Here is a 20,291-nt window from a genome sequence, read left to right as displayed (position 1 = left end):
GGATAAAGATGCTGTTGTGAAGCAGCAAAATACATGAACCATAACTTATCTTTGTGTATATATATATATACTTAAATATATATTACTGTTAAACTTTGACTTTTTAGGACCCTGAATAACTTGTGTTTTGACAGGTTAGACAAGAGATGGGAATAAATCTTTGATGTCTGCACTTTAAAATGCACGCACCACTCTTGTCACTTTTAAGCCTCCAGATTAACAAATGACAGACACTCCTCATCCCCAGATTTCGAGTGGGTTTCTTTGCTTCTCTCATTCAGAGTCTTCTGTAAGAGTAAGTAATTGCCAAAGCCCTGGATCGAATAACATGTCCAAGAGGATCTTCAGCTGTACGATCTGAAAATACACTGTGGAAAACAGATGAAAATAGCTAAAAGGCTATCAGTATTTGAGCCCTAACATTAGCCAGAAAAATCCTTTCTCTTATGTTGATTGCTTGTTCTGCTGATTCACTCCATCTCATTTTTTGACAGAAGACCCCTTCAAAGAATACAGAATCTCTATAAAGTGTTACTTCTGTGTTTCAGTGTTGCTTAAATTAACTGAGAGCATGCATTCAGTAGTGATGTAGCATTTACCAATATACAGAATTAGCCACTCCTCCTTAGTTTCCACCTAAGTGATGCTTTTTGAGTCCTCAGATGGCCAAACAGCTTCCACTGATAGAATCTCTCTGGAATTAAGGAGCTTTTGAGCAAGTTAAACTAATGCCAGGCACAAACTGCTTTCAGTGAAAGAGTCTGTGTGATTGTCTTCTGAAAAGGTGGCATAGGGTAGCTGGAGCATATTCAAGGGAGAAGGAATTCGTGAAAACCACACAAGATAAGCACTTGTATACCTTTGGCTAATGTCCTAAGCTAAGGCTATTTACCAGGTTTTTTTTCCAAGTGCTATGGAAAAATGAAGAGCAATATGGCTAAAATGGTTATCCAGATAATCAGTACCCTTACAGAAGTTGCATGGAAGGTGAATGTTTCATTCTGTTTAAATCAAGCCATCCTGCTGTCGTTGGAAATCTCGGCAGTCAAGCCTTGTGGAAGGATTTAAAAGCAACACTCCCAACAATAATCGGATTAGAAGAACTTGCATAGCAACATAGGCTAAAAAAGAGATAAAGGAAACCAGAGTTCAGACTTGACACAAAGAAAAGCAGTGAGCTGTGTGGTGCAGAATCGACACACTGTGTTTGATTTTGACAGTCACCTAAGCAGGGATGCCTGCGGATTTCAATGGTTACTGGAAAATGGTCAGCAATGACAATTTTGAGGAGTATCTGAAAGCCCTGGGTAAGGTTCCGTTTATATTTAATAATCAGTAAATGTAGCCTGTCTTGGTCTTTATGTGAATCTGTTTTTTCTTGTACAGTCATAAACATTTGAGAAGTATTTTTCAGGAATGCACTTTAAGAATTGCCTTATGCAAAGTTGTTTTGTCTTAAGCAGCCTCTACTTTTTTCCATCTTGAAGCTTACGTTAACAGAGATTAAACATCAGAGCTTGAAGAGGTAAGTAGCAGACTTCAAACTTTAAAAGAAACCATAAACTGAAAAAGAGTAAATGTTTTTTATGTGACAGTAATGTACTTACTGCAGTTTTGTGTTTGCATTGGATGCAAAGTGCTAGTATTTCTATAGAAATATTGAAGGCCTCATTGACTGTCAAATACAAATGGTGGGCTTTAGGATTCCACATAATCACCAAATCAAAACATTAACTTATTTAAGTTAAAAACATTAGGTTATGGGCTTTTTACTGATGAGAAACCTGGCCTGAAAGAACTGGACATTTACTTATCTTTCCCATTTGAATTGTCCCAAGAGCTACAAGTTTCTTTTTGTGGTAGACTTTTCTGGATTAAAATAATTTTTTTTCTTTTTCAGATGTAAATGTTGCTGTAAGAAAAATAGCAAACTTGCTTAAACCTGACAAAGAAATCATTCAGAATGGGGATCATATGATCATTAAAACGCTAAGCACTTTTAGAAACTACATCATGGAATTTGATGTAGGAAAGGAGTTTGAGGAGGATTTAGCTGGGGTGGATGATCGCAAATGCATGGTAAGAATTAGAACACTAACAACAGACCAAAAAAAGAGGAATATTAATGATCTGAGGCCTTTTGTAGATGACATCTGTAAACCATTTTGTGTGGCTACTCCTATAATGAGTTCTATAGTTCCCAGTTTGGTGGAACACAGTTATTAGCATGCCTTTACATGAAGGGGATGCTAATTTTAATCGGGAGCACAAACCAATTTTATCAATGAAAGAATACTATCTTCAGTGAAATGCGACAGGATTATACTAGGATGTTTCTCTGTCAAGAAGATATTTAAGTTAGACTTTCAGAATCTTTTCACTTTAATGCTTTAATGCTTTACAGTAAAGAAATATGCTGATTGCAGGGTCAGGCACTATTCCCCATGTGTAAGAATGGCCAAGTGCTTACAAATTGCTTATAAATCTTGTTCTTGCTGCTGTGCTTCTTCCTGGGTATATTTATCAGAGCAGACATGTTTATTAGTCTATTAGAACAAATCTTACTACTGTCAATAAGCAAACTTTGAGGACTGCCTTATGAACTCTTTTTGCTTGCCCGAGAGATGTTGTTTTCTAACTTAAGTCTGGTAAATACCAACTAACAGAGGAAAAACTTGAGAATCCCAGGTTCTTTTCTGTTAGTTTGAAAGTGTGACACCTGCGATATCCCACAGTGAAGAAACTGATAAGGAAAATAAAATTATCTCAGAAGAATTTACCATATAGAACAGAAATTACATAAAAGAAAATAGGTTTCCATTCTTAGAATGACAATGCCAATTAGAACCGATTCTCTAACACTAGGATATGCAAATTTACTTTTGCTCTGGTGATCGTAGGAAAGGGAAAGATGGTGAAGATCAGGAAAAAAGAATGGCTAGCTAGTGAATGCCTCACCTATTCCTTCTGTATCTCTTGTACAGAGGGCAGAAGCATGATCAAGTGCAGAATACAAAAGGGAAAAGCAGTGTGTATAGGAAAGTGTCCCAATGTCATAATGCATTTCTGACTGCTGGAAGTCTCATAATCAGGATAATGAGGTCAAGATCCATGGAACAGTTACGAGCACAAAGAAAGACGTGGACTCAGGTGGCAAAATTACTATCAAAGAGAGCGATGTTCAGAGCATCTGCTCAAGTGGTAAAAATGTCTGAAGTCCTTAGTGTTTGAGTCAGTGAAGTACTGGTTGTATGTGTACAGAACTGTCTCCCTCTAAGCATTATCTATATATAAAAAACATTAAACTCCATGTAAAGGAGGGCAAAGACATCCTCTACATGACAGAAAGAAATGTTTGTGCTCTGAGGCTGTCTAGCATGTACGTGCAATGAGTTGTTACAAAATGTGTCAAATGAGCACTGTGCTGAAAAATTGGATTCAGGAGACATGGGAGCATGGCCGTGGCTTAGTCCTGCTTTGGAAATACTGAATAGATTTAACACGCAACTCTTATTCGTAACAAATACCCTAAATATTTCATTATTTGTAATGGGAAAATTCTCTGCCCTATTTTGCTAAATTGAATGATTTGAAAGAATTAAAAACGTAGAACCAGAAAGAAGAAATAGTGAAAGATGATTCTAGTCACTACAACAGCTCTTTGGTTTGGAGTGAAACTTTAGTTCACCCTACTCCCAAGGGCTGCTTAAACATTTTATTGGCTGTTTAGTACAAAGTGCTTACACAGCCTTGGAAGCAGAAGGTACCAGCATCTTCTTGCCTTTTCCAAAAAAATCCCAAACCCCAAGTGGAGTCACTAATCCTGAATGTTTAAGAACGACAGGCACATGACTCCACAAAAGCTTCCAGAAGGGCTCCATGTCCCTTTATGGCCTGCAGCAACAGATACCAGCCGTACAGTTAAAGTCACTAATCACTGGTCTTGATTTGCCTTGTAGCAGTATATCTTACTTTATAGCTCAATTTTCTTTTTAAAGGTTTCTTTTCTACATGAGACCTCAGCTTCCTCAAAGGCAAAGGAGTACAAGAAACTGTCTTTAGGAAGGCACTTCAGCCCAAATCTGACAACCATAACGCCAGGCAAAATTGGCAATTGTTAAGCAGCAAAATAACTCCAACAGCCCAGAAAGAGTCTTGTGAGAGAAGGGTAACGAATGTGGATATAAGAGATACTGGACCACTCCCTAAATGTCCTACGAAGAAAACTACCATAAAAGCAAAGGTTGAATGTCATTCGTGGTGTTTCCTTTTTCATCTATAGCTTGTGAAACTGCATGCCATAAATGGCTTAATCATTAATAGTCAACCTGTGCAATGGGAGAGATTATGAATCAATTATCATTATTGATATTGTGGACTGGGCAGACCACTGGGCAAGTTTTATCCAAGTAGCTCAATGTATGAGAAGTACAAAGTAACATGGATAAGACAAATTACACATTAAACATTAATCTATGTAGCAGAGCAATCATCAGGAGACTAGCAAAAAAATAAGCCTAGAAGTAATTCATCCAAGAGGTATAGATCATTTTTTCTTTTAATGAAGATTATATCATCTATCCAGAGTTAACATATCAGTAAATATAATAGTGGGGTGAACAGGTTGCATCTTGTGTTTAATACACTGAAATTGTCTTCACCTCTCAGTTGTAAAACATGTCTTTGAATCAGTCAGGGTGGAGTGTAACTGCAATTACTCCACATGAATACTGTCTCTGGTAACTTAAGACTAAAATGTTTTGCTGATACTTGCTTTAAAAGTAAGTTGAAGTTTTGACATTAGGAATTGGTACTTCTGTGATGGTGTAGGCCCCCTCCGACAGTGCAGTTTTGTTTTTTTTTCATTTCTTTGGCTAGTCACACCTGGAAGCCTGTTTAAACTCTGGAAGGTTGAGTTAATTTAGCTGGATAAACCTTAGCAGTTTCAGTTTGTGCTTTTTTTGACCTTTAACTTGCTTTATTGTATGCACATATCTTTAGGTGATTCTGTTTTCTAAAGGGATATAGGTAACAATGGCTGGTGACATCAGTTCCTTTATGATTTTGTTTCTGTTGGGAAGTGAAAAATTGTTCCTTTGCAGTCTTAAGAAACTCATAAGCCCTGCTAGTTTAGTTAAAGATGTAATTTCTCTGTTCTGTAAAACCAAAGATGAGGATGGTTGGCCACACAGATGTGTGGACACGAGAGATCACTAATCACACTGCAAGGAGAGAGCGGATGATGCGTTCTAAGCAATACTGAAACTGTGTCTGGAGCAGGCTTCCCCACAACCTGCTCTGTTACGAAATGCATTCACATAGCTCCATGATGTTGTCATGCTTCTTCTGGGGTCTTTCCCCAGACGTTTTACCTTTGAGATAAAAGTTAAATAAGAGTTTCTCTTTTGGTAATTTCATGAAAGATGTGTTTCTTTGCATTTGTTCATATTTAGGGTTGTTAAAACCTTGTCAGTTTGAGATACAAAGGTAAAATGAAACTTTTACATACACAGAAACATTTGTTATTCCTTGCAGATGTTTCAAGGTGCACATTAGATGTTGTAGAAAGACATTTAGAACATTAATACTGTATTATTTCTCATACAACATGATGTTTGAATCAAACCTTGTGATAAAGTTTCTTCGATGATAAAGATAATTTGATGAGTTTATTCGTGGTTTTAATTGGTCACATGTAGCAGATGAATAGTGTACTAAGAGAGACATTTAAAGTTAAACTGATAACTTTGGTATTGACTGAACTGAGTATTTGATCCCACTATCTTCATCATCCAGTCTCTTCATAAAATTTCCTCAATTTTGAAGATAGGTTCTATAATCTCTAGTTGAGATTAATTTAGTGTTTTGGGTATTCCACCAAGTATAAAGCCTTGTTTCCTGTGCATAAGCTTTACCATGGAGAATATTTACTGTGCACAAAAGAGGCAAAACCTTCTTAAAACAATTCATTTAAAACTGTCTCCAGAAGTAGGTCTTATTCGTCACCAGATAATTTTGCCCCTTTTCCCCACTGGTACTAAGCAGTGAAGCTGAGGAAACATCCATAATGTGAAATATGTGGCAGTAAACAGAAGAATGGGACAGATTCTGACACCAGGCAGAGTTAGCTTTATGTACCTTCACGATGTATTTGCTTAGTGTAACAGCCAAAAGTTGATTAAAAAATTAACTAAAAAAACTTACAAGGCTGGAGTTCCATGTTCCAGGTCTTTGCACCCAATGAGTCAAAGCAGACTGAGATGCAAAAAATTACTTCCCTAAATTTTTTACTTCTCCAATCATTTTGCTGCTGAAGTCAGAGAAAGTTTTTGCATTATAATTTTTCTCTGCTGTTTAAGCATTTGAATGAGACTGAATTGCTTTAGCTCACACTATCCAGAATGAGGCTGTCTTTCGAAAGAGACTAAGAGCAAGTGATCTCTAAAAAAACAAGGGAGATGCTATGTTCTGAATAGCAGAACAGCAGGATGTCTTGGATAACTGAAAACAGCATTAGTTGCATTAGAATTGAGTATTTGGCTAAGCAGGTGAAGGATGCTTTGATAATTTTGAGCCTTGTGCTCTTTGGCATGGTGATTTTCTTACATTGAAGCAGGAGAGGAAACGACAATGGGGACTAGTAAACAGCTACACCAGCAAGAAATTGAAACTGAAGGTGGGAAATTGTACTTATTAACCATTCAGCTAAGCAAACGGAACACAAGCAGAATATAACTGTATCACATATGTTATCACATGGGTACCATTATTGGAACTAATATAATTTTTAGTCATAGACTTGGTGGGGTGAGGAGGCAGGTTTGGCAGTTGTAGAATTCACTCATCACATCTATCATACATCTTACCATATGAAATATCTTCCTGAATATATAGGCATTTAATGATTAAGCCACATAAGGATTGTTCACAGGCATCAGGCCAATCCTTCTGTTACATGTGACAGGCGGCAAGGTGTTTGAAACTGATCATGGCTCTGTTTTAAATAACAAGCATTCCTAATGTGAAAACCATTTCTCTCTCATTTGTATTCAGGAAGAATGCAATGAAGTTTAGTTGTTCTCAGCATAGTTTGATTTCTACTGCTGCCAAGTCGGAGTAAAGCTCTGTTACAAAATCATGTCTTATGGAGTTTATTAACTATTTAAGCAGGGTTCCTCTGTTCCACAAATGGAATTCACAGCTTTTAAGTCAGTCTAGAGTCGGTATTGGAATGAAGACTTTGCTGCCAGAAAAATAACAAACGTTCTAATACCTGGGTTTTTAGTAAGGATCCCTCCCAGGGTAAGAAGACTCAAAGCATTTTGCTTCTGTCTAGTAAGATGTAAGATCAGCAATATGTCTTTACTTGATCCTTCTGACTCAGCTGTTTTGTTTCCTAACCTCTTCAGATGCTGTACTTTTCTTTTTGGCTTGTATTTTCTCATACACTTTGTTGGAACAAGAACTGTCGTAGAATTACTGTTGCTGGGAGGTGGGTTTATGGTATTGACTGTGTGTATATACTAGTCTCCTCTCAAATCCAGTGCCCTCCCTTTGCAGTACTGTAGGTTCCCCAACTCTTCGTTGGAATAATCTCTGACTTTTGAGGGGTTTTACTTCAAAGGAGGTAGTCTTCATTTCGTTTTCTGTTGATACTTCTGCCCTCTTACAACCTGTCCACAAGTGAGGAAGAGCAGCCCTCCAGTCAGCCCTTCTGGGCTCCAGCGAAAAGAGATACCACTTGGAGTTCTCTCAGGCTTCGTAATACTCTGGTTCATTCAGCCTCTGTGCCTCAGTAAAGAAGAGCTTTTTCCTTTTTTTCTGCCTTGTTTTACACTGCATGCTCTTTTGGCCTTACTGCTTATTACCTGTAAGTGATATGCTCAGTACATTTGTGTGGTGATATCAAATGAGATCTCTTCAATCTTTTGCCATATAATTTAAGATGTCATTAAATTCACATTTTACAGTGCTGGATTCATGTCTAAAACCTGAGAGCAGTTACAAGCTTTGAGCTAGTTATTCACAAAACCTCTGCTAACATGTTAAAGTCTTGTAGGTGAGGTGGTTTGGGATGGGCTTTTCAGCTCTCTCTGAATCCTAAAAAGCTCTGAGAATTATGAATGCAGAAAGTGCAATCAGAAGGGATCAGCTGAAAACCTGAGAACCAGATTTAGTAAATCCAATTTTGAATAACAAACCATTAGTGTTATGTACAATTGCATCTTGCTAAAATTACCCAGGAGATAAATCAATTGCATAAATTAATTTAGGAAGGAGTGTCTTAGAATCAATTCTAATCCTTGCACAAATTTGATGTGCTGTTTTGTATTTGTTTCCTGGCATAGAATATACACAAGTCTTGCTCTTTTTGTATTATTTGTATACAATTTTGTTTCAGTAAAAGAAAAAGTCCATTATTCCTAATAAATAAAACGTTATGCACTGTCCAAAACATTGATTCTACTCCTCCTCCCACATTTTGTCACCTGCATAGCCTGGAGTTTTGGCAAATTTCCATTCCTGGAACATGTCTCTAGTTATTGCTTGTCTTTATTGCTGTTTTGAACAAGGATTCAAGGTAAGGAATTTGAACATTTAGAATCTGATCCTATCTGACAGCAGCTTACCCTTGTATTTTAAATTTGTCAATCCAATCCTAAGTTTCTTTGCTAGCAATGGAGATGCTGGCAATCGTAGAAGTGAAATACTGCTTCTAGAAGTGCTTAAGCTTTTGACTACTGTGAACTTAAGTAGTTTTCTCAACAGGGTGCAGAATGCCCAGATTATAACCAGATTATCTTTCCATAACAATCTGAGCAAGTTTGTAATGGCATGAACACATTTCAGAGTCCTCTATCTATAGATACATACTATGAGACATCACATCTTCCAGCCCCACAAGTCGAGAGATTAATTGTACTGTACACCCAACTGTCTTCTGTGAGTTAACTTTGTGAGTCCTGGTGTTGCATGGCTAATAACAGGAGTGATGAAATGGGAGGTTAGATTTCTAAGTGCTTCCATGGGAGTGAACTTGAGTTAGTAAGGGAAAAAAAGTTGGTATATATTGTATCATTCAACCTAGCTAAAGGATGGCTAAGTGTGTAAAGACTTTTTCTAGCAATACATATAGATGAAGTACAAGAACACTACCACTATTTTTTCTGTTGGCTTTGTTGTTGTTTTCTCAGTAGTTTATCTGGCTGTCACCAACATGCTAGACAGAGATTTGATGAGATGGAGCTATGACAAACCCTGAACATGGTTGTATCCCTGCTGTTAGCAGTGCACATAGGTCATAGGTTGTGACAACAACATTACAGAATGCCCCTTCATAGTTACATTTGATTTTGCCTGTAATATCAACATCAGTTTATTCCATTAGGACTTCATTTGATGAAAATTTCCCCTGCAGACTGCTTAGCTTAAAGAGGTTTTTTAAATCACTTTGGTACTTGGTACAAATGAAAATGCTGTATCTTGAGAAGCTATTAAGTATCTTGTTGGATAAGTTGCCATGATTGACCAAAATTTTTATGCTATTTTCTTTAGTGTTTTTTGTAAATACAATACAGGTTACAGCTTAGGCTGGATTTGACTGTGTCACCTGACTTAAACAGTTCCTTCCCACTGTTTAATCCTTCTTAAATTGTAAGTACAGTTGTAAAATGACTGGGTATGCTCATAAACGGAGAATTACTGGACTGACACGGAGCACGGAGTGCGTCATTGCTGGTTTAGAGCACTGCAGTCATTTGCTGCAGCACAATATAGAGAACACAGTCTGAAGGGAAGTAGAAGAACAGAACTGGTACTGATATATGATATATTTCTCCTACAGATGGAAAATCAATAACATTTTTAATGAAGGGTGATAGCTGCAATTCATGTTTGTAAGTGCAATGTGTCAAATCTAGGTAGCATTAACAAAAAATCTTTGTGGGCTACTTAAAAAATGTTACTTCATTCACCTGTAAAATACGTAATGTATCTTCAGCTGCATGCTAGGAATAGCCAGCATGGGCATGAGAAACATTGCTTAGAGTCAGCATCAAATGTTTTTGCTCTTAGACCTCACTGGGAAATGCAAAGTTCTCTGATAAAATACGTGGATGATTCTTTCAGTAAATCATAAAAGTCAGCATCTCTGGCTGGGGGCAGTCTGACTTGTTGCTAGAAGCTGGAAGTAATACCTGTTGTAATTCTGCAAGACTTTATTACTGTTACTGCTACCTAGAGAAAGTGCAAATACATAGTAGATTTGGTTTGGTTTTACTTAATAGTTCATTTAGTAAATTTGCCTTGCCTCAAAACTGAAAACAGTAACGAGAATACTTCATAATTTCTTCGAGCTCTGATTTTCAGAGCTATGCACATGTATTTGAATCTTCATAACACAATGATTAAATCACTAAGAGAAGTATGTAAATGGCATAAGTAATAAAGGGAAAATATCTAAATACACAAAAAAAAGTGTAAGACTATGAAAATCATATGTAACTGAAGAATATGTGATAATTTTTAGTGTTATTAAGCTTCAAAGACTTCTTTACCTCTCAGAGGATCTACATTCTCTGTTATTACACAGCAAGAATAAAGGGTATATAATCCAAAAGATGTGCAATATTAGTAGTTACGGTTTTTGAGAAAAGTTAAATTGGGGCAAGACTCACTCTTGTCTCTCCATTAAGTTTTCTTGTGCTCCTTCAGTATTTTTAATCACACTATTGACTAATTACGTTAATCACTCTTTTTTTTTGAAGTTTCATACAGAATTATATGCATTTGACCCAAGAAGTGCTTGTATGATCAGGTAGTAAGTAAGCAAAACTTTAACTTGCTTATGACAAACTAGATGATATACCACTTAATTGAAAGGAATAAATGAAGTCTTCCATTTATCGTACAAGTAGTACAAGGTAGGAGCCTTCCGTTTTGGAGAAAAACTGCATTTTCATCTAGTTGGTTCTGTTGCCATCAGGAAACTTCAGCTTTCCAATGTCCTCAGAGTTTATCTGCTTCTCCTCTTCTTGCTTGTGGAGGAAGATGAATAGGAACTTTGTGCCTGGGATGCTGTGGACACCAAACTCTGGCAAAGATTTTCGGTTGTCCCAGACAGAGGACAGTAGCTCAGGCTCTGTAATCAAGCAAACCTTAGGTAATGCTATTATTAAAATGGTGGCAAAGGAGGTTAACTATAAAAGCCTACTTTTCTAAGAAAAGCTGCTTTACATAGAAAGCATTTCTTTATCTTGATAATATCCTGATCCAATCTTAGAAAATGAATATTTGCTCTTACATACCACAAAAGAGATTGTATTTACTGACATTTGCCCTACAATTATTTTTTAAAATATTATTATTGTTGTTATTATTATGTTCTGACCCAAATATTTGGAAATGTTCTTAGGCAAGTATTTGCTGTTGGTAAAGGGTGGACTATTAGAAGCAGCCAGTGTATAACAGCTACAGCAACTCCAACCCAAACTGATGCTCAGTGTGTATCTCAAAGAGATACTTAGAAGGGAAGAACTTATTTCAATCTGAGTTAAAATAGAAGTTTCCTTCTTCTGTATTAATTGTGTCTTTTATTGGATGAGACATTACAGTTTGACCTAAAGAAAGGAAGATAAAAACACTACTGATTAATCTTCTTGTCATCAAGTGGTTGTTCCTGCTAACAAAGAAGAGGACATTGTGTTCTCCTGCAATATATTCTCTCCTTTATAACTTTCATAGGAAGCCAGACATATAAAAAAATCAGAAACTGTATGATTTACTCATATCCCTTCAGTGTTTATATTTCTCAAAGGAAAGACAGAGGGTGGTAACTGAGAATATTGTCTGATAGAACACCTTGGTTAACAGTCTGTGGGATTACGCTCTTTGTGGTTATCACCAAATTGCCGAAAGCAGTATGTAATTTTGACTAGAAAAACAAGTGTGTTGTTTTCTGAGATGAAACAATTTCCATCACCCTTGGAGGCTGAAAAAGTTAACATCTCATTGCAATGATACAAATATTTCTCAATTGCCCCAAGTGTAATAAGCTGGTGAGCATTATCAAGACTAATGACTTCCACAACTGATTTAGAACATTAATAGTACTAATAAAGTTGGATCTTACTTTAGCACAGTATATTGCCTTTGAATTCACATACAAACCCACTAAATTTAACCATTAAGCTAGTTTAATGGTTAAACTATTCTGAACTAATACACAATGGATAAAAATAAGTGCTGTTACTAAACAAAGTTGTAAATACAAATGCTTCATTCCCAGTATTCCTCACATCTACAAGTCATCAGTAGAAATAATATTCATTTTCTGATACATTAATTTTTTAGAATCATCAGAATTTCTCTGATAGGTTAACTTACAAATTAAACAGGTTTCCCTTTGACTAGTATTACTTTTTATCTTGCTTCTCCAACTGGATGTCTACAGATTCAAATCAGACATAGAAGAGGGCTTAAACTATGATGGCCACATTAATTACATGCTTTAAATAGCTTTACCCAAATGTTCCTTCCTGCATTAGCATTTTAGACATTATAAGGATATGGCATTTAAAAATGTTACCTGCTATTTGGTTTAAATATGTCATTTTACAAGAGTGAACAGAAGAACTTGTGAATGCATTTTCCAAATTGTGAAGATTTTTAGCAAGGACACAAGAGTTTGTTTTTCAGAGACCCCAGATGGTGCAAACAGACTATATAGGATCAATAACAATGCCTTGCCTATGATTATCTGTGCTGGAACTCTTTCTAGTCATTAATTTTCCATGCTTGTTTAGCCTAAAGCTTCCCAGGGGAGGAGACTGCTAGCTGTACCCATTTTAAAATAGTGGCTATCATGGTTATCATTTAAGAATTAATAGTTTGTGACATTCAGGAATGAAATAAATAGGGCTGCATAGTTCTTCAGTCTTGAACTGGGTTTAGTTCCCAGAATGACAAATGTAGGCTGACTTCTTAGAAACTATACAGGATGGATCCATTAATTTTTCCTTTGTTAATAGATCAGAATTTATTTTCTCTCCACATTTGACCGCTCATACAGGCAGTGGCTGAAGACTTTTACAGGGTAGACACTAAATCCATATTTAGTCCTCAGCTTCACTTCCAAAAAGCTGGTTTAAAAGCCATGTATTGATGTTAAACTATCCTCATGGGGCACAAATTGTTGCTGCTTTTCTCTTTCTCTGTTTAAATATTTTACTGAGTATTTCTTCTCTTTATCTTAGGGAGAAGTGGAAGGCAAAGTGTCAGTAGACTGTAAGATGCACCCTCATACATTTAAGTAGTTTTCTGAATCAAATTCTACTGAACTACTCAGGCAGCACCAATATTCACAGCAGTGCTATGTCAAGCCCTCCAACACTGTACTCTCCCTCTTATTCTGCCAGTCCTGGCTCAAGTAGCTCTCCTGCTGTTCTTACACAAAGCAGGATGCTGGCAAGTTACCCCTTTGCTGATGCTTCCAAACCGCTCTGCTTGATGACAGAAAGCAGATTAAGACATGGGGAAAGAACAGCACAGGATTCAAAAGCCTTGCTCATCCATAGCTGCCAGGAGGTTGTACTCTTTCAAGTAGAACATCTGGGGAATCCTTCTTACAGTGGAAAAAAACAAACTGAATCTCAAGTTTTCAGCTCCTTTTGCAGATACAGTGTTAGGCTGCACTGCCTTTCTGCTACTCTTAACTGTCAGAAGGGAGGGAAGAGTGCAATTAGTTTTACCATATTTTTCTTGCCTTTAAACAGCTTTATCTCATCCTTACAGGTTTTTGACAGGCAGTTGGGCAGCAGCTTTCTCTTTAAGCTCATTTCTTTTGTATTTATCCTAAGTGTTACGACACTGCAATTATTCTTCTTACAAGATTAATGGTAATCATTTATTACATTAAAGAGAAGTTCTGCTTTAAGTAAGGTAATACCAGAGAACACTATAGTAACACTGAACATATCTATTTTGTTAGACCACTGTGTCTTGGGATGGAGATAAGCTTCTTTGTGTACAGAATGGAGAAAAAGAAGGTCGTGGTTGGACCCAGTGGATTGAAGGAGATGAAATGCACCTGGTAAGATCATACAACAGGTTTTAAACGCTACTATTAAAATAGATGTAATACAGGTTGTGTGCTGTGTTATCTTGGCTTACACTGACATAATTGTGTATTGGTGTGGCATTTGACTTGTTTCTTAAGCAACAATTTCATCTGGAGCCATTATGGTTTTATGTCCTGTACAAAGACCGCATGATTTCAAAGCAGTACTCTCTGTTAACTGCCTGTCCAGACAAACCAGTTTGAAATGTTTATTCTTAAGAAGACATTTAACAGCATGTCCTTCATACAGTCTGTGAATTATGCAGTATGGGATTGATGAAATTATGCATCCAACAATAAGCCGTAAGGTGAAAATACACCATTGCTCCTCTACAGTAATTACAGGCCAGATCACATTAGTGCCTAGGGAACTAAAACAGCAATTAAGTTTTTGAAATACCATCTCCTTTTAGATCATAATTTCTACATGTCTAAGTTAATAAGACCTGAAAGAAGATTCCTATTCTTTTCTCGTGCAGCTGTTTATAGCATCCTCACTCATCACTGTGGATAAAAGGCAGTCTTCCCTGAATGAGGGAACCGAGTGTACCCTCAGCAAGGTCGCTGATGACACTGAACTGGGAGGAGTGGCTGACACACCAGAAGGCTGTGCTGCCATTCAGCGAGACCTGGACAGGCTGGAGAGTTGGGCAGGGAGAAACTTGATGAAATTCAACAAGGGCAAGTGTAGAGTCTTGCATATGGGGAAGAACAACCCCATGTACCAGTACAGGCTGGGGGTTGACCTGCTGGAAAGGAGTGAAGGGGAAAGGGACCTGGGGGTCCTGGTGGATAGGAGGATGACCATGAGCCAGCAATGTGCCCTTGTGGCCAAGAAGGCAAATGGCAACCTAGGGTGCATTAGAAAGGGTGTGGTTAGTAGGGCAAGAGAGGTTCTCTTCCCCCTCTACTCTGCCTTGGTGAGGCCACATCTGGAATATTGCATCCAGTTCTGGGCCCCTCAGTTCAAGAAGGACAGGGAATTGCTTGAAAGAGTCCAGCACAGAGCCACAAAGATGATTAAAGGAGTGGAACACCTCCCTTATGAGGAGAGGCTGAGGGAGCTGGGTCTCTTTAGCTTGGAAGAGACTGAGGGGTGACCTCATCAGTGTTTACAAATATGTAAAGGGTGGGTGTCAGGATGATGGAGCTAGGCTTTTTTCAGTGATATCCAGTGGTAGGACAAGGGGCAATGGGTGTAAACTGGAGCATAGAAGGTTCCACGTTAACAATAGGAAGAACTTCTTTACTGTAAGAGTGACAGAGCACTGGGACAGGTTGCCCAGGGGGGTTGTGGAGTTTCCTACATTGGAGATATTCAAGACCCGCCTGGACAAGTTCCTGTGTGATGTACTCTAGGTTACCCTGCTCTTGCAGGGGGGTTGGACTAGATGATCTTTCGAGGTCTCCTCCAACCCTTGGGATTCTGTGATTCTGTGATTCCTGTTGACATAATAAAATGCAACCTTTATTTCTGTCCACTGTTCAGTATCATTAGCATAAATTGATGTTCTGTAAATATTCAAATTGGCAACAGAGTTATGAAATCTTTGCAAAGTACCCCAGATCTGTTACTACTAAATGCAATTTTCAGGAAGTACTGGAAATCCCAGAAACCAGTTTGGGAAAGGGATTTATATGGAAGATCTTGCCATCTAAATTAAATACTTTGTATAATGCAGGTAGGGAGGACATCACTGTGTAAGTAAGTGTTGTAGGGACCACATTACAGCTGAGGTCATGGGCTCACTGAAAGTATGGGGAGAGCAATGAAAAGGAGACTCCAGAATTCCCTTTGTACATGTATTCCCTCCGTCTCTACACAAACACAATATAGTATTGCCACACTGCCTCCCACCTTTGTAACAGTTGGTGCCATGACACCAAGCGTAAGCCTTTCAGATTCTTTGCTGGCAAACAGCTTGCCATTTAGCCATACAGTGTCCAACCTAGAAGTTTAACTTAGACCTTGCTGCACTCGTACACGTGTGCACTCATATGCACGTATATGGAGCAACAGGATGAGTTGCTATTGGATTTATCTGTATTGGCATCCTGGTTTTTGTGACTTGCCACTTGTCACAGTCATTATCTCTACCCATTTCCTGTCCCCAAGACCTATTTATTTAGCTCTGGTGGCTGCTGTCCTTACACTGATGCTGTAGTCATGCAACCTAGCCATGGACCTGCAGGCCAGACCGCTTTTTATACCTGACCCTGTCAACAGTTTGGTTGTAGAAGTCATAAAATCAGATTCAGTTGCTCAAATGTGTATCTAGTGCCACTTAAGGGTAACCTGACTGCTCTGAGGCTGCTATTTCAGAAGGCTGGGAAAAGTTCTGTATTATACCTGCCAGCTAATGCAAGGCATCCATGCACTCAGTGGCAGTTGTACAGTTTATCACAATCTATCTCTCATGTATAAAAAAGTCAGTGCAGAATTACTTCATGCAAAGGAAGTAACCAGGTATCTTAGATACCAGTCCCCAGTATTTCAGTCTGATAACTTTTTACATTTCATGAATTTCAGAAGATGTCTTTTTTATTTCTCTGGGTCCTTACTAATGTAACTTTCTCCATTAAACGTAGGGTACAAGGGTCCCATTTACTATCTGAGTTTTGAGCAGCTAAGATTACTAGGTCCTGTACTCCTGAGAGCCCTTTGATACAGTGGGTAGTTACCTCTAAAAAATTGATACTTCGATAGCTTTATGACCCTATTGAACTTTACACAATGATCCAAGTGTTAATGTAATTCTTTCCACAGTCTGTGGCAAGTAGTACCTCATCTCTTAGTAGTTTATTGCTTCCTATTTTCTCCATTTCATCTATGGTCTGTACTTTGTAGTTCTTTTTCCTCCTTAGATTCTGTTTTATGTGAATGACTTATTTGACCATTCTCCACTTCCTTTTGAGTTTTATTGCCCTTTTCTATTGTACTGATTGCTTCTGCTTTGTAGGTTTTTGTCACTGTCAGCAGATCTCTTCACCCATATTGCACACTCCTTTCAGGTTACCCATATACAGGTCCTGAATAAAATCACTGTATCAGTCTTTGTTTCATCAATTCATCATGAAACACCTTCTCTTACTAGGAACTAGTAACATATGCCAATAAGGTTATTGCCTTAGTGTCAGGGTTTTTTCAGTATGTCGTTTTGTCAAAGTTCCCATACAAAAATGTGCATAACTTCCCAGGATCACTTTCTGCAAGCTCAGGAGCAAGGAAAGGTCCTGCACCTAGGGCAAGGCAATCCCAAGCACAACTACAGGCTGGGCAGAGAATGGGTGGAGAGCAGCCCTGAGGAGAAGGACTTGGGGGTGCTCATGACGAGAAGCTCCCCATAACCTGGCAGTGTGTGCTCATAGCCCAGAAACCACCCATGTGCTGGGCTGCATCCCCAGAGCATGAGCAGCAGGTCAGGGGAGGGGATTCTCCCCCTCTGCTGCACTCTGGGGAGACACACCCACCCCCCACACCTCCCCCCCCCCCCGCCCCCCCCCCCCCCCCCACAGTCTTGCATCCAGCTCTGGGGCAGCTGCACAAGAGGGATGTGGAGCTTTTGGAGTGAGCCCAGAGGAGGCCACAGAGATGCTGCGAGGGCTGGAGCAGCTCTGCTCTGGAGCCAGGCTGAGAGAGCTGGGCTGCTTTAGCCTGGAGAAGAGAATGATAATCTTTAAGGCCCCTTCCAACCCAAACCATTCTATGATTCTGTGAATGTATAATGTGTGTGCCCTAACTTGTAGTTTTTTATTATCTTCTCTCCTAGGAAATAAGAGTGTGTGGAGTCAAGTGTAAGCAGGTCTTTAAGAAGGTGCAGTGAACCTACTGCTGATACAGAAGTGAAGAACAGTAGAATTTACGCTTATCACCAAATCTCCAAATGCTAGTAATGAACATCATCCCTGACAAGAGCAAATACAGAATTGAAGATCACATTTGTACTGTATAGTTAGAATAAAATATTTTTAGCAAATCATTTAAAAGGAATAAATAACTGCAAATAAAACTATTTTTAGAAATGCCCATTAAAGATACTAAACGCCATAAATGTGTGTGTACAGTAATTCCTGAGTACACCAAAATAGGACTGTTTGGTAAAAAATAAGATACTGGAGTTTAAGACCTTTTAAGTTAATTTTTTACTTAGAAAACACCCTTAGCTTTAGCAAGGGGCTTCCAGGTAATCTTGTTTTCAAGTGTTGAATTGTAGTTGTAATGAAGCTGTAGTGTGTGACATACACTTAAATCCTGATTACACTGAAGACAGCGAGAATTTTACCATCATCTCCAATGGAGCAGTGCTTCACTGAAAATATATGAAGCTATATAGTAAAGGAATGGATCAGTAGTCTGGAAGGACAGTGCTTTGAGAAGCGTAGCCAAGGAGCAGTTCTTTCTAAACACTTCAACCAGTATCTGCCCACTCATTTCTTTTTGTCTTATTCTGGAGAAACTAATAGTAAGGTCACTGCTAGAAGCTGTATATAGTTGTACACAGCACACAGAAGATACAACCAGCATTGCTTTGTACTGTATCAATCATTTGCAGAATATTTTACAACCCATCATATTCCTCACATAACAAAGCATTGGCCTGGCAGTTTCCAACTCTGAATTAATCGGTAGCTATAGTAATAGTAATTTGCAAACCGAAACATTTGATTTTGAGTCTTATCAATATACCTGATCTACAATTTGCACCATCAAACTGTTCTATGATTCTGTGAATCTATGATTCTGTGATTCTATGAATATGTGTTGTTATGAAGGCTGTTTAGAAAAGCTGTCAGCATGCTTTAATATGAAGAAACGGAGATTCAGAAACAGTCACTGTGAACTGTAAAGTTTGTACAGCAGGGATGATAAACTTCTGAACTCTGGTATTTTAACTGTGCTATATATATTATGAGTGTCACACCAGATGTGCTCTAATGAAAATCTAATTCAAATTTGTAAAGTTTTAGTTTTTACTGTGCATAAGAAAATACCAGAAAATATCAGTGAAGACATAAGCATCCATGTGTGATAAACGGGGAAAATGCTCTCTCTCCATGTAAATTCTTGTGTTGCTATTGCAACAGCTGTGGGTTATACAGCTTACAATTACACACATGTGCAGTGCAGTTTTTACTTAAGTTCCCTTGTAGTTTTCTTCTTGGCAATACATAAAACTCCTGCCTAAGGAAGACTCTGGGAATTATACTTGAGTCTAGTCAACCAGCTAAATTCAGAAGCTGGTTTTTATTCAGGGAAGAGCATGTTAGCCATCTAGCTATGTTTCCATGTGAGTATCCCTCTTGACTGATAAACAGACCTACAGTTAATGGTGATAAAGTTTTCTTGTGCTTGGAGTGGGACAGGTCAGAACTGGTTGCAGTTAAATAGGATAGAAAGGTTGTGGGTGAGGGAAAAGGATCAGAAACCTGTGTATTTGGGGTCAAAATACTGCTCTGCTTAAGTGAAATTGCAAAAGCTGTCTGTTTAAAGTGCTGTTTATCATCTTGTACAAAGTAGGGGATACCCTGCTGCCCAATTTCAGTGCATCTGTCATTTGCTTTTCTGGAATGATTATTGTATACAGAAACTTAATCAAGTTTCTGAATAAGGGATTTCATAACCATGCACAGCCTTCACACTCCTTTATACATTTCTGCCCAAAGTAAGAGAACGATGGAAAATAAGGAATGAACTTCAACTACTCATTTATAATCAATCCTATTTTTTTCAGATCACCTCTATTTTCCTTCTGTTGTGAAAACTGAAACTACACAATAACAAGGTGGTTCACAGCATTATCCACAATTAAGCTCTACATAATTCTTTTTCATGTTCAGCACTGACTGAGACCTTTTTTGCAATGTAGTTTTCCTTCAATAGAACTTGGTAATTCATAACCCTTAATTTACCAGATGTTTTCTAATTTTTGCCTGCAGCTTCATGCAGTCTTGTGTAATATTCACAGCCTCTTGTTGCAGAAGGTTGTAAGTGGATCCATTAACATCTAGTTAAGTAAATCCAATTTTTAAAAGCTATTATTATTGCAATTAAACAGACAGCTTTTCCCCTTTGGGTCATCTGGGACAAGGGCAAATTTAATACCGTACTAATATCTAATGGCTTAGCAAGCAGAAGCAGTGTAGCCTCCTTGTGGTTATGGAGGAAAGGCAAACT

General features: G+C 38.1%; 1 protein-coding gene across 1 annotated transcript; it reads left to right on the top strand.

Moving 5' to 3' along the window:
• Positions 1 to 1,234: 1,234 nt before the first annotated feature.
• Positions 1,235 to 18,164, top strand: RBP1 (retinol binding protein 1). The gene is made up of 4 exons (XM_005153936.3): positions 1,235 to 1,307; positions 1,901 to 2,079; positions 13,988 to 14,089; positions 17,887 to 18,164. The coding sequence occupies exons 1-4, from the start codon at positions 1,235 to 1,237 to the stop codon at positions 17,938 to 17,940; spliced, it is 408 nt and encodes a 135-aa protein (XP_005153993.1). The 3' UTR covers positions 17,941 to 18,164.
• Positions 18,165 to 20,291: the final 2,127 nt, after the last annotated feature.

Source organism: Melopsittacus undulatus, chromosome 6 (assembly GCF_012275295.1).
Source record: "Melopsittacus undulatus isolate bMelUnd1 chromosome 6, bMelUnd1.mat.Z, whole genome shotgun sequence".
In the NCBI taxonomy this organism is placed as follows: domain Eukaryota; kingdom Metazoa; phylum Chordata; class Aves; order Psittaciformes; family Psittaculidae; genus Melopsittacus; species Melopsittacus undulatus.
This window is presented reverse-complemented; position numbering and strand designations above follow the sequence as displayed.

Excerpts from the sequence above, each read along its gene's own strand:
- RBP1 (XM_005153936.3), top strand. The coding sequence starts at position 1,235 with ATGCCTGCGGATTTCAATGGTTACTGGAAAATGGTCAGCAATGACAAT. Across the intron at positions 2,080-13,987 it reads TGGATGATCGCAAATGCATG|ACCACTGTGTCTTGGGATGG; the intron begins GTAAGAATTAGA and ends CTATTTTGTTAG. Across the intron at positions 14,090-17,886 it reads AAGGAGATGAAATGCACCTG|GAAATAAGAGTGTGTGGAGT; the intron begins GTAAGATCATAC and ends CTTCTCTCCTAG.